At 38.0% G+C, this 18,599-nt stretch overlaps 1 protein-coding gene across 3 annotated transcripts in view; it reads right to left on the reverse strand.

Moving 5' to 3' along the window:
* The window catches only part of mdga1 (MAM domain containing glycosylphosphatidylinositol anchor 1), a 172,448-nt gene that overhangs the window by 107,225 nt on the left and 46,624 nt on the right, over nt 1–18,599 (reverse strand). For all 3 annotated transcript variants that reach the window (XM_088413726.1, XM_088413727.1, XM_088413725.1), the window contains one exon: nt 13,575–13,714. In XM_088413726.1, the coding sequence (XP_088269852.1) occupies nt 13,575–13,714 (140 nt within the window). The remainder of the gene's footprint in view (nt 1–13,574; nt 13,715–18,599) is intronic.

Raw genomic sequence — 18,599 nt, forward strand, 5'->3', positions numbered from 1 at the left:
AACATGTATGTTTTTGGAATGTAGGATGGAGCTGGAGAAAACCCACAAGCAAAAACAAAATATGCAAATGCCAGTGCAGACATTCAGACCCAGAACCGAAGAACTGTGAAGCAGATGTGGGAACTGGCAGAAGTTCTACCCCTGTTATTTCTTTATGTAAAAAGCATCATGTTTATTGCTAGTAAAAAACATCACAGCGTGCCTTGAGTTTAATGAATTCCCGAATTAGCAATTATAATTATTCTTATTTTACTCTGAAAGGATTAACAATTAAAAACTCAGACAACAAGTACCAATTTACTTTGTCTTTATCTTCAGAGTTTAGAGAGTGTACGAAAATCAGGATCCTGGGCCGTTTTTCCTTCTAAGACTTTACTCCAGTAATCCTCGATCTGCTAAAATAATGAGACTAAAAGCATCAGTTTTCTCTCAACCCATTATTTAAACATTTGTCTAAATAGTAGTTAGCATCCCCTCCCCTCCGCTCTTAGTCCAGACTGAGTCACAAGGAAGAGAGGATCCGCTGTCCAAGGTCCTTCCTCGACCTTCATCTCCTCATCTTCTGAACACCTCAAATACCGATAGAATAATCCTGACATATAAACTTGCTCATCCGTAATATTTTCCAAAATTAAAATAACTTATCCTTGTAAAGGTGATTTTTGACTGAAAAATATTTCCTCTGAATGAAAACGCCTACTGGTTAAAGGTGAACTTGAATTGTGAAAATGGTGCTCCAAACTGATATTTTAAGTACACCGTATTTCATGATATGCAAAAACAATTTCAAAGTTTTCTCAAAGTAATATTAATTCTAAAAACATAATTTGATTACATTTATCCATTTTCTTATTTTCGCAAGGGTCACAAGCATGCGGCACCTATCCTAGCTGACTTCAAGGGACACTCTGAAATGTTAGCCAACCAAATTGCAGGGCACAGAAAGACAAATGACCATTCATACGCAGAAGCAATGGGGAAAAAACCAAAAACAATAGGGAGCTGAAATTTCCAGCAGACGATTAAAACGATTTTTATGTGATTAGAGCTAGATGTGCAAGATTTTGTGTACAAAAATAATAACTGTTCAAATTTTGGACCATATAAAAGTATTATAATTACAATTTTTGAGAACCACGTGAATAGGATTTATGTAATTGATTTTTTCTGCGTTTTTTGCAACATTCCGTTGAGCGACGGTTAAACTGTGCTGACAAACTGAAAATTCTTTGTTGATTTGTGTTTCACTTCAAGACACTTGGTGGCGGTAGGGACCGGTTAAAGGCAATGTCATAAAGTGCCATTGTCACATCACAGACTTTAAAGGCAGATGACACTAAACAATGAGTGGTTGAAGGAATAAAAATATTAAAAAATAACTAATTATTACCCCTTTAAAAGCATTTATGAAATTAGGAGGAAAATGCAATGTGTATAGTTTGCAAAGTATGTGCACAAGGGTTTATCAAAATCAATATAACAGGATGTAAAAATATAATGGCACATTTTTCGTTATGCATGCTGCTAGACATAACTTTTTGCATTATTTGTTAGCATTAAGCTAACTGATTTACCTCTGGTTTAGATATGAATCTTTGTGGTTGTTTTGAATACACAACATTGAATTCTCTTTTTTTATGTTTGGATGGGTCAGTAATCGTCAACTGGAAGTGGGAATAAACATCTTCAAGCCACCTTTTTGAAGAAGTGTTAACTATTTGGCGAAATATTGCTTTTTGTTCAATGTGGACAATATTTCCGGGCCTCATCACCTCCCAGTCAAAGGTCAAGCTGGCGACCTTATTTGTGTCCAAATCAGTGGCTGGGCAGCCTCACGCTGCCACCCGATCAGCTTGCTCTTATCCTCGCCATCGATTGCCCTTCACTCACCCCTCAAGGACGGAAATCCAAACCCGAGTTCCAAACCGCAGTCCTCATCACACACACCCCTCCTCTTTTGTCTCTGCCTCGCCACTTTGCTCTTTTATGGTTAGCCCCAACTATCCTCTACACGCACACGCATATACACACAGCGAGCTCAAGGTTGCAGTGACCAGCAGACCCATGAATAAATAATAAAGTGGGTAGGAATCACTTTCAGAAAAGCCATTTACTGTCCTATTGTGTTCTTGAAGAGGTGATGTGAGTAAGTGTCTCGTGTGTGTGCGTGTGCACGCATTTGTGCGTGTAACAAGGGGTTGCTGAGTGCGACTAGAACGTTTTGTTAACTAAAAGCCTCGCTGCCCTGGGAGTTGACTTTAGTGATGCAAAAATCACCTTCGCATTGACCTCGCCTCTTTTTCCCTGTTTTATGACTACAGAACTCTTGTTTCATCCATCTTTTGTACTTGAATCCTTCTTTCTGACTAGTACCTCTCCTGCAGTTCCTTCTTCTCTTCATCTAGTTCCTCCAGAGTTCCTTCATCCTCCCTGAAACCTCGAACTCCTTCCTTCATGTCCTTCTCTCCTTGAATTTTTTTTCTTCCCTTCCATCATTCCTTCAAATGCAATTTATCTTTCACTTCTCCCACCTTCTCTTTTAGTTCAGTTCCATTCTTTTGTTCTTTCACTCCCACTGCAACCTCAACTCCCCTTTATCCTTTCCTTGGTTCCTTTTTATCGTTTTCCTCTCTGTTTTTTTTTTTTTTTTTTACTTCACCCTTAACAATGAGGTTATGTTTACTCCCTTGATTCCTTCATTTATCTTTCTTTCCCCATTTCTTCCACCGAACCCTTTTACCTCCCATTCCTCCATTCCTTTTAGTTTTGGCTTGTTTTTTTTTTTCTTTCCTTACTTTGTCACAGCCTCTATAGATGTTTTGTTGCTCCCTTGCTTACTTATTTTCAGTCGTCAATCTTTTTCTGCTGCCACAATGTTTTTTTTTTTACAATTCTTTTGCATCCTGTCATTCTTTCCTTTTCCTCCCCTCATTGTTGCATTTTATATGTTTGAAATTCTCTTATTAACATTCCTATGCTCCATCAACTTTTTCTTTCTTCCATATTATCTCCTCACACATGACCGACATTTTCATGCTTTATTCTTACCACTTACTTACTTACTTACTATTCCATTTGTGCTCTACTAGGGCACAACCGATATGTTTTTTTTTTCAAGCCTAGGCTAAATTCTGACAGGAAAAATAACGATTACCGACTAATTAGCCGATTAATTTTGAATATAATATTTGATATAATAACATTTGTTTCTTCCTAATGAATTTCAAAAGGAGACAATCACATGCAGATTTGACCCAGCCTGGTACCTATCACCTATTGCCTATCTAATTTCCATTATCCATATCCTATTGCCTAGTAGGGGTCAACCTTAAACATATTGGCACAGTATGCATTGTTTGGTGCCATTAATGAAGCTATAAAAACAATTCTAGTCTTATATGTAAGTATGACTGGAATTTAAATGGGTGTCATATTTAACACATTTTTTTTAACACATTCCTTTATCCTGCACAATGTGGTTAATTTTTTGTATTGATTTTTTTGAAGAATTTATGACATACCGGTCAGTTCTTTGCGCCACTTCTTTTCATTACTTACCTAATAATTGGTTGTACAAAATTATTATTCAGCCACAAAATGCATTCAGCCGCTCTGTTTATTTCATATATATTTAATATGTAATTTTAAACGTCGTACAAACATATATATATTTTAATTAATATAAAAAACATAAAATATAATTATTTTTGGCTGAGGTTTGTACCAATTTGACCAATTTGATCCGCCAGCCAATTAATCGGCCATGCCCTATACTAAAGTGATCATTGATGACTTGATGTATAGAATGTTGCCGTTAGTCTCAAGTGAAGTACAGAGAAGTCTACGAGAGAAGTCTACAAGAAGAACAAAAGTGAATCAAAATGACGAGGGAAGAAGACGAATTAGCCGCACTTGACATGACAGGGGAGAGAGAAGAGGCAATCAGCTGCAGAGAGGGAAAAACAAAGACTTTAAAGAGAGAAAGTGATTCACAGTGAAGAAGTGCAGCATTACATGAAACAAAAAGATGTGGGGCCAAAAAGAAATGATCAGATTGCTGGATGGGTGTACCGAGCGCTCTTTTCAATCCTATCTCACACAGGCAAAGGTAAACAATCGCTTCTGATATCTTACTGGACAAATACTCAATCAGCCACATTCTGGCCAAAACGGGTTCCATTGGGCCGCGCTCATCTGCCTAAATTGGATCCTCCTTCTAAGGAAAGAGTGAAAGCAAATGGAAAGCTATCTCAGAGAAGGCGTGAAATGAAAAAGCACAAAAAAGGCTCTTAATCAGGACATCGTATGATCTTAAATGGAGCCATTAAACATGCCATGCTGCTAGTCCAAAGCCAGAGGATATGGATAAAAGATTCTTAAATGAAATGAAACCACTTATCTAATAAATTAACTACAACGCTCTTAAGATTCCGTGTGGCGCCTTCATCAATAAATTCATTTAACTGTTGTTGGCACAAATTTGTTGGTGTATTGTCTCTCTGATGGCTGCATACAGAGAGAATTATGAGGACGCTCTTGATAAACTGGAATGCAGTCATAAATAATAAAGCAGCCAGAATAGAGTGTGAGCACCCACAGGCAAATACAAACTTCGGGTAAGAGGAAGGGAAAAATACATGATAAGCTCAACTTTCTGTAACTTTTGTGGCTGTTGACTGCAAAAATAGTTTTTCATCTATCTCATCTGGCGAATCCTGGACATTCATCATTTAGACACATTTTTCAAGGTTATAAAACATTTCAATGATATCAAGATCTTTTTTTTTCAGGTTTTCCAACATACTAAGATATATTTATATCGTTGCACTAAAATGCACATATATACAAGTTGAATAATTGGTATACCATGAGTCAGGTTTTAAACACGTCACATGAACTGCTGTTAATGTTAAGTTATTTGATATTTTATATGCTTTTTCAAAAATGATTGTATTGCATTGAATTTGTATGAATCATATTAAATGAAAAATATACCATAAGGCACTGCAGCTAAAAGAGGTCAAAGTAAAACAGGAAGTAGTACAAGTAGACGTAACAGTAGAAAAAAGTAAAAGTTGAAGTAGAATTACAGTAAATACAGAAGTCGAGGAAAAGGCAGAAGAAGCAGGAGAAGAGGCAGATATGATTATGATGAAGATGACGAGGAAAAAGAAAAAGAGAAAACTGGAAGAAATTAATGAAGGATTAATGAAGGAATGCATGAAGGAAAAGTAGAAGAAAAACACAGAGGGAGAAGATGAAGAGCAAGAAGGAAAAAAAGCAGAAGACATGAATAAAGGAATGAATGAAGAAATGTAGAAGAAAAAGATCAAGAGGAAGAAGATGACGAAGACAAACATAGAGGAAGAAAAATAAGAAGGTGGATAGAGATATTAAAGAAAAAAAGAGGAGATACGAAAAGACTTAGAAGGTGAAGAAGGTGACGAAGAAGAAAAAGGAGAAGAAAACGAGAAAGAAATCGTCGTGGTCTCAGGTAACATGGATCATATGATCAATACAGCTGATGGAGCGCATTGGAAAAGCAATATGCCCAAAGGGAGACAATTGAGAATGCTGCAGTGTGCTTATCCTACACAGAAGATGGACACAGAGGTCAGCACAACTACTTATTACTTCTGTTTTATAAGTTTCTTCTCTAGGTCATACACAATATGTGTACTACTTGAGGAAAATGGACAAAATATGTCTCACTTCTCCTGTCCTTATTTTATGTGGTTGTTGTTATATTCACTGCATTCGCGCATTCCTCAAGTAATTTATCTCAACTGCTATAACCCCTACAAATTCTGACTTACTAGATGTGTCCCTTAATGTTGAAGATGAGGACGATGTTTACCTCCGTATGCATCTTCATGAGAATATGCGTGCCGTGCCTTTTAACCTTTTGCCGACAAGTTCGAGATTCATTTGAAAAAAGCTCTTTCGAAGGTTCTTTTGATGACATTTTTTGGGGCAAATGTAGAATCAATAGGGGGGGTTGTGTGAATAATTGCTACAGTTAATATAACTTCTTGCAATGAAAAAAATGCTTTGACGTGAGAATGGATGCACTGCTTGCGATGAAACAATGTTTGCCATGAGAAGGTTTTTGTCTCGGACTTTCGGTCTAGGATGCCCCTGACGAGCCTGCCCATGCTTAACCGCTTAATCGCTTCACTTGTTATCTACAAAATATCTTGCAGGATGTCTGGACACACAGACAATTTTGCCTTCTTGTAATAATCATACACACACATAGAAAGACACGTGTACCAGGTTCTGGCCATGTTGTTTTTAGAGCGGGAGCCTTCACGTAAAATAGGGACTTCTATATCAAATAAAAAGAAAGGGTTTGGAGAGGCTGCTTCAGAGCGCAGTAAAATTGTGCTAGTGCAGTCCTTTTCCGTTCTCCTCATGCATGAGAAAAAAATGCCTTCTTTGTGTATAGTTTCTCTCAAATGTCTAACAGGTGAACCTGACAGACCGTTTTTTGATTCTTTTTTATGTAGTAAGCATAATGTAACAGGGCCCAAGTGAAATACAAATGTTGATGCTTTTGATACACCCCACTTTATGTTGAAAATTAATTAGCATAATTGTGTTGTTTCTGGAAACATTGCTACCAATTGTGCTATTAAAGGCATTAAGAGTTGAAGCCAAATGCATTCAAATGGCACAATCTTGATGGGTATTTCTGCTGTCATGAACCCCTTTTTGCTCCTTTACTCATTTCTCCTGTAATCTTGTATCATCTAATTACAGCTATATTGTCCTATCCTTCTTATCTCTTCAAATCACACACTTATCAATCTGAATATGTTTTCTCTATCATTACTTATCAGTGAACTTGTACGAAGATCAACAAGCATGACGTTTGGTCACGAATGCTTGTTCTGACTCGTGATTGTAATTGACCAAAGTTTGAGTTTCTCTAGGTTTTACATTGAATTTCCGCAATGTCAGGACAAGAAACAGACTAGAATAATAATGAAAGCAATACTGTAATAAAATTGTCTTTTTCCCCTCTGTGGTTATCTATATTATCTCCCGATATTGTTTTATCCGCTTAGATGTCAAAGATTTAATCATGCGGTTTCATTGTTCCAGCCCCCAAGGTTTCCTGTCTGGAAATGTTCACGTGTTGTACATAAGTCACCTAGCCATAAACATTCTAATGCTTGTACAGATACACGTTCCAAAATAACAACTGTCATTATGATGTAGAGCAGTTCCGCATTGCTGCAAATAACAACCAAGGTAATGGTTGTATTGTTAACTTCATGTGTTATCAAAATGGAGTATTTTCATCTCTCTAAAGGCAGCTTTTCTTTCTTTTTAAACACCTCGCAATAATTGGGCAGGACAAGCACAACTTGTTCCATTTATTCAGCTGCTCTGTTATGAATTCTAAGTGTTCTTTTTTCCCATTGGAATTAAGTAGACTTAAATGTAAAGTGAATTCATTTGTTCCAGGGTGAAACCGCCGATGATGAAAATGGATGGCAGTCAACTTTGCCAACATAAAGGTGTCATAATGGGTGAAATAAAACCATAATGGAGTCAAAGTACAAGATGACTAGATGGCTGAAGATAGGCAGATTTCTTTTTCAAGTTTGGTACAGGCACTGTATACCTTGTGGAATCTCCAATATTTAAAAAAAATAGGCGTGTCAGATTAACTGGGATCAACTAACTACAGTCATAGTTAAAGCAATATATTTTTGTGTGTTTTCTGTTAATTATATTTTTAAACTTTGAATTTATGCTTTCTTTATGCTGGTAAGATCCGTTTTTGACGCTTTGGCATTCTTTTCCTGGAGTTGTTTGGGTTTGGAAAATAAAGGTCAAAAGCACCCTGAAGTGGACACTGATTGGCTGTCGATGTGTTTGGCATAACATGATAGGCTCATGGAGAGGTGCATTTGATAATTGTCAGTCCAATGAATGGTAAATTTTACTTTACTATCACCTTTGATAAAGGGAGAGCAATTTGCATTCTTCGTAGAAGGTGCTTGCTCACCACAGAAATGCAAAGTTCCCAGCTGCGATTGTAGCAGCATCTCACAATAGCAACAAAGACACTAATGTAGTGAGTCACAGTGAAGCTCTTTGCCAAATTAAACTCGAGAACACACCGCATGTGAGCAAGTCTGCTACAAACATGATGAAAGATATTGTTAATTTCTCATTATTTGGCTATTTACAAAAAAATCAACATTCCTCCCCACGGCTGAAACTAGGAGTTGACGTCAGTCAATCGGGGTCAGTACAGACGATCCTTATCAGCCCATATATTTTTACAAGGCTTCACATGAAAAAGCACTCACCAAAGATGGACGTCTCATCAGTGACAACATTCAATTAGGACAAAAGATTTCCCAGCTCTGAGTAATAGGTTCCGCTTCATTTTCTATGGCTTCACACGTGTCGTTTTTGTCATCTTGTACGGTACAACATTAGAAAAATAAACATAAAATAGAACAAGTGAGGAAATATAGACAAGATAATATCTTACATGACCATCATGCATGTTGATGGCTTGAACCCTAAAGTTTTTTTTGTACTTTTTCTTTTTGTATTTCTTTACTTTTCATTCATATTTTTCTCAAACGTTATAGATGTGTGTTAAATCGTATAACTTTCCTCTGGAGTTCCTCTGCATTCTGAAGCACTACTGACAGCACAGTTTCCTCTATCTTTACACACGTCCAGGGAAATAAACCAGTGCCTTTTTCATCTTTTATTTTTTTTAAGTTATTATGCCCATTCTTAGAGAAGAAAAAAAAAACGCAAGGCAAAAGGGACTGCAGCACACTCACACACACACCTTGTACATATAAACACAAACAGAAGAACAAGGAGTAAACACACAAGTGCTGTTTTATTCATGTTGATGTAATGCTAGTGGACATGCACCCGTGAGGAACACTGCTTTTCTCACCTATCACACACCCACTCAAAACACACATGGCTGCTACAAGCTTGCGCTCTCTTCTCACGCACATACACACACGGACCCTACACCCTGGAGTTCATCACAGGACACCAGATGTTTCCAACAAAATCTCCTATTTGCTCTCGGTTCTCATTTTGCCCTTCAGAAAACCAGATTGTTGTTTTCCTTCTGACTTTAACAGCGGAGGTTTATTTGGCACAGGGCAATTTTCACAGATTCTTCTCTAAACTTAGTCGAACGGTGTAGCATGCACCGTGGCACGAACCATTTAAACTTTAGGGCAGATGTGTTTCTTAAAAATGCACACGTGCACATTTTGCAAAATTTTCAGTCAGTTTATCTTGTGAGAGGTTCCACAGAAAGGACGCAAATTCTTTTCGTTTGGAATTTCCTCAGGAAAGAAAACGCTGTGACAAAATCGCCAGTCATTCCAAGCAACACATTTTGGACGGATAAGAATGTCATCTGTTGCCGGGGGTAGTGTGTCTAAGGGTGCTAATTGCTTGTGATGTTGAGTCATACATGTGTGAAAGAGTTTCCTGTTCATAGCTTCATCAGTTGATGTTAGTATGAGACACTTCGAGTGCATCAATATTTTCTTCAACTTTTTTAGGCAGAAAAACAAAATCCGTGATTTTTTTTTTTTTTTTTTGGGTAATGTTCCGAATCGCAAACGATCAGGAACTTATCTGAGATTGACTTTAGGCAAAACACAGACTATGACTACCCTTAGTTTGGTTTCCAGTTGTACAGTATTCACATGACGTTACGGAATCGAGCTTATTGACCAAGACACCAATTTCTTGGTGTAACAAACTTTTGCCAGCCAGTAAATCAACGTAAAAGCAGAGGAACATGTGTTTGTATCACATTACTTGGTGTGTGCCGACAGAAAGGATTTACACGTGTATTGCGCGTGATTCACACGTCAACGGCATGCTGCAAAGGCCAACTTCAAAATAAACACACCAAATAATACATGGTTGACGTCCATGTATTATTTGGTGTGTTTATTTTGAGGTTGGCTTTGAAGTTTGCAATGGCTGTCATACGTTTTCATTTTGAAAATGGCCTTCGCAGCGGTTACTGCACACATCACGTCTCTACCAATATCTTCATACCGCCATTTAAAAAAAAACAACATTCAGTCTTTGATAAGGGATGTTAAGAAACCACCCGTCAATTACAACGGCGTTGTTTTATCTGGCGCAAGTCTCAAACGCAGTCATGCACTTCAACTCTGTAGCGAATCGTAGACTCAAAATATCAGAATCAAATCATGAGAAAGTCCAAGATTTCACCTTGTAATTACTTTGATTCATTTTTTTTTTTTTTACTAACTGCTTCAAAATTATACACACAAATTCACTGATTAAGGATTAAAACAAAAAAAAAGAAGCTTTGAGTACCTCTTTTCAGACAACAGAATGTGAACAAACAAAGGACCTGAGTGACCCGAAAAGTAACACATGAATTGCAACAATAAATTGGAAAGATTTCCAATCCACAAACTACACCAACGTATGTCCTGATCATTTTGAAGGTCTGCGACCCTCCTTATTTTCCACTCCTGGCAGCCCAAAAGTTAATATGTTGTAGCCAGCATGCTTGTCCATGTTTTTAGCCTACTTGTAGCTAGCAAAATAACCGAAGACGTGACAACAGGGCTGCTCATCAGTGATAAGTGTTAACCCATTTAACTTCAGAACATACGTGAATGTCGTCATGAAATCCGAACACCGGCAAAATCTGTGTAATCCAATCGATTCTTACAAATGTTCATATCATTATCAAACTAAATCACAATGTGCACCAATGACTTCATCCTCATACGTCTTCTCTCCAGAAGGATGAGCATAACATTTTCCACAACAAAATAACATTCGCTTCCAAATTGGAAAAAAATCGCATAAATGAGACTCATTACACTAGCCCGATTCAATCAATGGCTACAAGCGATCTCGCTAAAACCAATCTACATTAATAACCATCCACTAGGACATTCTACACCTGCTCAAAATACGAGGAAATGTGATTTTATTTTCCAGCAGGATTTTTCTCTCCCAAAAGCTGCTTGAATGACCATGGTGTTGCTCCACTGACCTCAGCACCATAGAAAATCTATGTTTTTTTTTTTTCAACAGGAATATGAGCAATGCCAGACCCAACATTGAAGATGACCCGAAAACAGCTATGAAAGCCACCTGGGCTTCCATTACACCTACGCAGTGCCATAGACTGATCGCCTTCATCCCACAGTGCATTGGTGCAGTAATTCATGCAACTGGAACTGGAGGCACAACCACCCACTGAGTGCATAAAAGGGACATACTTTTCACAAACCTGACATTTGTGCTTAAAACAGACTTTTGACACTAAATTTTACTGTTCCATTACATTATGATTTCCTCTTAAATTAAAAGCTAATTGCCAATGTTTTATTTAGATCCAACACAAAGAAAATACTTTTTTTTTTTTTTTTACATGGAACACAAATTCAGATGAAATTTACGGTTGAGAGGCTGAACTTCGAAGTATTTGAATATTTGAAAACAAACTTGATCTCAAAAGGAATAATCTATGACGAGCAATCATTGAGTAATTTGATCATCAATTACTTGCCAATTAAAGGTTGCAGCTCCATTTCACTCTATGTGTAATAATTGATATAAAATCATAGTTCCAATTTCTGAAATGACAAAAAATATTGAACTATTTCATTTTTTTTTTACTCTTTGTGTTGTGTTTTGTTCACCCCGCTTTAATTTCATTTTTTCCAATGCAGCTATTGATGCCCACAATCTCTGATTTAACTTTGGAACAACTTAAAAAATATTAATTATTAATATCATATATTTCACCTTTCCAGTGAAAGCCCCTTTTTGACTATGAGATTAAGATTTGAACAAAGTCATGAAAGTTTGTGGTCCATCTCTCGCAACTCCAAACACAAATGTATTCTACGGATAATACATATCGCAGCTTTCATTTAGAGTGATTCTGATTCATTAAGGTACAGTGGGGAGTGAAGTAAGGAAAAATTTAGACCATGAGTCTAGGCTGGGAAGTTGACTGTGCCTTTACATGTACACTGAACTTGTAAGCAGAGTAAGACCTTCTCAACGCATTTATTGACATGATTATGCAAGTGAGCAAAACACTTTTTTGCATTCAATTTGTCCCTGTACAAAACAGGAATCCCACAGAATTACGGGGCAGAAAGAGGCAAGCTTTAAGTGGGTGTTTTTGTTTCGCATGTAATGTTTACTACATCTGGAGTCTCTTCTGAGAGAAGTCTTGGGACGGAAGCCAACATGTGCGACCCATAAAGCCGCAGCGTAAATTCATTTGTTCTTCTTCACTTCTCGCCAGCTTGGCTTTAAAAAGTGCGGGGCACATTTCAAGTGAAGCGGTAAAGTGGATAAAAAGAATCTAACTGTAGCTTGTCGTAAGGATTTGCTTTTGTCCTAACGGCTTTTGATGTGGCTTTAGAGTCCACCAGAAAAGCTATAGAGCTGGAAGATCGAGGAGCAGGAGTGTGGTTTGTGATCGAGAATGAAATATCCGTACTAGGGCACGTTTAGCCAGCAGTGATTTATGCTCACATCTACGAGGTGATGTTTGTCCCAAAAGCTACGCGGCCGCAATGTTAGCATAAGGTGCTAATGCATCCTAACAACAGCAAAATCATCATCAGGCCTCTGGCTTTGCTATAATTGCTAATGAAAAACAGCGCTAATCTGGCAACTGCATGGGAGAATGCAGTTTGGTGAGAAATCCAGCCATGAATGATTTTCAAAACACCTGTTACTGCGTTACACATTAAAAAGACTCAACAGAGCAAAGACTTTGGTGAAATGCTAAAAGGTCTACCTTCAGAGGGATAACAAGCCACACAAAGGACCACAGGCCAAGCCAAAATACATGTGACGTACAGGCAGATCATAATGCGATAAACTGGTGCTCTTTAACAAGACGGTTATGATGAAAAATGTATAATGCTGCCTTGATGAGTGACACTAAGTTGAAACAATGACACAGGTAGTTTTACGGGGTGGCAAGAGGTTGCAGTTGCTAACTTCCACAAAATCTTCGCCACCCCAGTTGCCGTATTAAAATCAAAACATTCAATTCTAAGTCCCTTGTAATTTATTTCTGGACTGTTGAAAAAAATGTTTTAAATATGTCTACGGGATTGAATGACTTAAATTGTGCGCCATCCTCTTGAAGGAAATTTTGTAATTTTGCTTCTGCATTATGTAAATTGTCAATGGAGGGGAGCGCCAAATAAGTTCAGGCATAGGGGCTGCCACCAGCACTGATATATGGCATACAATTTTGTTGTCTTCACAGAAAATGAGCATTATTTAACTATAGCTTATGCCCTCTACCCGATGTTTTATGAAAATCAATCTAGTGGCTATTGGGTTGTCGCTTTGCGGGTCAAACCACAGCGCACACTTAAAGAACTCAACGGACACCACAGATAGTGCATCAAGGATCCATTTGGCCACATTTTGAAATCCTCATTTCAGATTCGAAGGCTTACCAAGAAGACAGAAAGTTTAAATGTCTCAAAACAAGAAATTCATAACTGGCAGCAGATGCTGATGCTCACCTGCGGTCTCGGGTGTCCTTTGACGATGCACTGAAGCACGAGCGTGTCGCCCTCTTTGATGGTGTAGATCCTCTCGCTGATGTTATCGTCTTTGACGTTGCATGCGGCACCCGAGTGCACAATCTGGGCGTTGGCGGGAGCTTTGGTGCGTGCACGGGTGGCGAGACAGACAGACCATGGGAAGAAAGGAGAGAAAAAGCATATTACATAATCAGGAAAGCCCACAAAGGTCAAGAACTTTATCTGAACTTTGGTGCTTTATCCATTCATCCCATAAATGAACTAACACAAAATGGACAGAAATTTTTAAAGTTTTTGAAGCAGAAAAAAGGAGCAACCGGTAATTTTGTCCACAGTTCAGACTACTAACTCATGTAGCTGTGTAGGCACTGTGAAGGACTGACTATTGATGATATAAAAAAAAAAAATAAAAAAAAAATCATGTTGTGGGTTCTTACATTTTTTCCCATCCATTTTTTATAGCCACTTATCCTCACCATGTTCTAGAGCCGCTTTTCCTCACAAGTGTCGCGGATTTTCCGGTGCCTATTCCACCCTGAACTGGTTGCTAGCCAATTGCAGGGCACTCAGGGACGAACAACCATTCAGACACTCAATCACATCCATGGACGATTTAGGCCAAGGGTGTCCATATTCGGTCCTTGAAAGCCGCTGACCTGCATGTTTACCAGGTTTCTTTCCCTGACACACCTGGTTCAAATGATCAGCTCAACAGCAAGCTCAGCAGAAGCCTGAAAACGATCCTCATCATTGGAATCAGGTGTGTCAGGGAAAGAAACCTGTAAAACATGCAGGATACTGGGCTTCAAGGAACTGGTCTGGACATCCCTGATTTAGAGTGTCCAATACATCAATCATGCATGTTTATGGAGTGTGGGAGGAAGCAGGATTGCCAGGAGAGAACCCACACGGGCATGGGGAGAACATGCAAACTCCATACAGGGAGGATGGAGCCAGCTACACTTGTACTCGAGACTGAACTGTGAGGCGAGCGTGATCACCACTCTTCCACTGTCACAGTTATTAAATTACTTCAATTTTAATATGAGATTAAAAAGAGAGTCATTAGTTCAATTAATTAGATTTTTATTGTTTAAAGAGGCAATGTGTAAGATTTAGATCGTTTTTCATTTGAAATGAACTGACTAAATGATTATACAGTTTAAAAAACTTGCAAATAAATGTATGTTTTAAATATAATTGTAGGTCTAGTTATCATTATACAATAGGCTGCCATGTCTGTTATAGCTATGGGCGATGGTAAATGCAGCGCCTCCTGCTGTCTGCAATGAAAAATGTTCCAAATCTTACACATTGTCCCTTTAAGCTCAGTTTTTTTTTTTTTTTTTTTTAATCTATTGACAACACTGATTACATATTGAAGTTCAAACAATAAAATAAATGTATTTATCTTATTTCATCAAACTGACTGGCCATGGTATGATAAAGAAAAATGCATGCATCCATGCATGGCCACCCGTGGCCACCCCACAAAAAAAAATATCTGGGTCAGCCCCTTTATATTATACAGTATAACACATTTAACATGGTTACCCTTTTTTGACATTATGGGCTAAACCTGCAATTGAATAGTAGTTATTTCACTCTTTCAATTAATGTCCCGTTTTTGAGATGGAAATTAAACTTGCTTTTTTATTTCATTCATTCAATCAGCTAAAAAGATGAATCAACTATTAAAATAATTTTGAGATGCATACTGTACTTTTGAGAATTTAGTAAAAAGGCATTTTTCCTCTCACAGAAATATAATATTCGACTTTTTGTTCAATTCAAATGATGCATGTTAATATACGGCAAATTGTAGCATTACACCGTATTGAACACTGAAATCTTTTTCTTTCTCAGTACTATTCTCCACATGATGATTTTTAAATGGACTTCATTACTAATATATGCCCCAAAGGCTTCCTGTGACCTATGAAGCGCCCGGGCTTGCGAGCAATTAGCATCAACTGTCCTCACCCCCCTGTGACGAGGGGAGACAGAAGAGAGGAGGAGGGCAGACATAGCAAAACAGCGGGCGAGAAGGGAAAAAGGCCAGAGAGGAGCATTAAAGCCCCGGGAGAGTCGCGGGAGTCGGGACAGCACAATGATGTGATTAGAATCGATTCACGCGGAGAACAAATCCACACGGTGCTCAACAACTGTTATCACTGAACAGACAGCAAGGGAGTGGGCGGCCTGTTCACCTTTACAACTAACTCAGCTTTTCGAACTCAGGAAACCGGGGCCTGGACAAAATTCCCTTTAATCTAGGCTGTCAATATTAAAGGTGGGTCTAATAAGGTAGAATTTGATAGAAATAAAATATTTGTGTATATCGGCCATTCGTGTGTTTAACAAAGGGCACACGACACCAGTAATTTACAAATTGTGGTAAGGGTACCACTAAGGGTGTGTGGGCTCCCTCTAGCTGTATATGAAAGTATTACTGCCTTACTCCAGATCAGTTGTATTTAACTTGAAATTCAATTTGCATTTAACGTAAGAATATTTGAAAAGCAATAACTTTGGGTCAATTTTTATTGATTTTTTATCTGCAATACAATTTAATCGGGTCATTGATTAAGAAATGTTCATCCTTGTATTGAAGTGCAGTGTTTATAATCAAAATGTGAATCATGTTACACTGGGTTATAATTTATACTTTATGGCCTTCTGTGCCATTGTTTTAAGTAAGGGCATCCCGATCCGATTTTGATACGGGACCAAAGTAGAAAAAAAAAAATCTAATTATATCAGTTAATCTGATATAAATCTTCCACATTAGAACTCATAGAAAATCAGTGCATTGCAGACACTACTAATTTCATGTAAGCCCTTTAAATAGATAAATAAATTACCCTGCTATATCAGTATCGAACGGGAAGTGAAAAAGTTGACAGGACAACTCTAGTTTTAAGTGCTGGTGGTACTTTGAGAGCTTTTTTTTGCGGTACTTGGTGTGAAAAGTATTTATGTGTTTTATTGATCCCTAAAACAAAATTCATCACCATAAAATCTCTAAATCACTAATCAGGCTCACCATACACACCCTTATTATGGCACAACCATGAGAAGCACCTCTTGAAAATGCTGAAAATTTCCTCACCATTATTGTTCTATTAAAAAATGTTTAAAACAAGTCATGCTTTTTGTTTGGATGGTTTTTGCCATTTTGAGGGCTTTTGGTCATTTCTAAGATATACTTTGACAACAAACTTGCTCAACATACTGTATCTGATTTTTAATCATGTTTAATGGGTAAGGGTATAACAGTACCAAATTTGTGTTTTCATCATTGCGTGTCAATGGACAGCAACGTGCAGGGATGGAAATTTGGCTTGCGATTGACATTGGCCATCAACAGCCTCCGAGTGGCGGGTAAGACATTGGCGGAGACCCTCACCATCCATTTTCCCAAAATTCCTGATGGCTATCACACCCCTGTCAATAATTTAGGATATCTATTCCTATGAAATAGTAACACTTTCACTTGTTCCCATATGACGGCAGAATCAAGGGATTAGAAGTTACAGTATTTACCGTAAAGTGTGTAAAGAAAAATAGCTTTGCATGCCCTGTGTACATTCGATTGTGCTGACAGAACTCTGGATCAAAAAATTGAAAAATCCTTGCATGTTTGGTCTGGGGAGCTGATATGAATGGTGAATAATTGTCTGCTTAAAGCTGATTGGCGTGTCTGCATTAGTTTGCCTCTCCGGAGAGGGAGGTTGGATAGAGCGGCTCCTCTGTCTGCTCCCGCCTCCGGCAGCTTGGCAGCTTCAGCTGTCTGATCGGAGAAAGGAGTGACGGCAGAGAGGCAGATATGCGGAAGATGGAGCGGGATGGAAAGCAATGCGAGACAGAGGGATGATGAAGTAAGAGGGATGGGGGAAAAATCACTACAACGTTTCGGTGAGTTCTGTCTGAAAACCGCAGGAAAATAAAGAGAAACTAGTGTTACACCTCTGGTGCGCTATTGATTGACATGGAAGATTGTCCAATAATTGAATGAACAGTGTTTATGAAAAACAGCCAGTGAAGCTACAGTCAGACCACATAAAATGACAAAGTCAAAACAGGACGCTAGAAATAAACATGTCTGGTATATCCAAACATTTTTAACGGTCACTCCACGGTCATCAATATGTTTGGGCATATCCTTGCTAATTTTGCGCACAGTTTATACTCTAGACTCTTACAGGCAATTACAGGCTGCAAAATGTGTAAAAAATAGGCATTCAAACATTTACACCAATGAACACGTTAGAAAAAGGGGTTCCAATATTGTACATGACTACATTCGGTGGTGCTACCAGATGAAAAAAAATCTACCAAGATAGCGTGTTATCTTAATATTATTATTATTGTTTTGTCTATTCTAAACTCAAGAAAGGACAAAATGATTATGGAACCAAGTAAAAAGCCCAAAACGTCCCAAGACTGTTTTTTCCATGATGCCGTTTTTGGAGTGCATTTCTCTTATTGCCAGTATCACTGCACCAAAGAAGTGAAATGTGGAGAGGCATTTTGGGGTCGTTCATAAAACATTAAGTTTAAGTATCGTTCCACCATGACTCAGGATCATTTGGAAGTGTGCTAGCGACTTGCTATTAGCAACTTCTGCCAGGACTGTGTATTCCTGGCTGATTTCATTCACTCCAAGTTAAGAACAAAAAAATGTGCACTGGTTGTATTGTGCAATATAGGTTCTTGTTTTTCAGGGTTAGGGTTAAGGATCAAAAAGGGACCAACCGTATCTTGAGTTATAAATCAAAAGGTTTCATTGTGGATGTGGGGATGAATATCTTTTGTTAATATTACTTGAACACAACAACCCAATCTTTGGTTGTTTTGTATAGAAACAACTCAATTTTGGAAGGTTTGTACCAAACAATTCAATATTTGGAGGGTGTTTGGGGTGTTTGACCCAACGTTTTGGATTAAATGAATAATCCCAAAATTTATTATATTAATCCCAAAATTTATTATATTAATTCC

Source organism: Hippichthys cyanospilos, chromosome 4 (genome assembly GCF_059441005.1).
Source record: "Hippichthys cyanospilos isolate Australia breed blue-spotted pipefish chromosome 4, RoL_Hcya_1.0, whole genome shotgun sequence".
Lineage (NCBI taxonomy): Eukaryota > Metazoa > Chordata > Actinopteri > Syngnathiformes > Syngnathidae > Hippichthys > Hippichthys cyanospilos.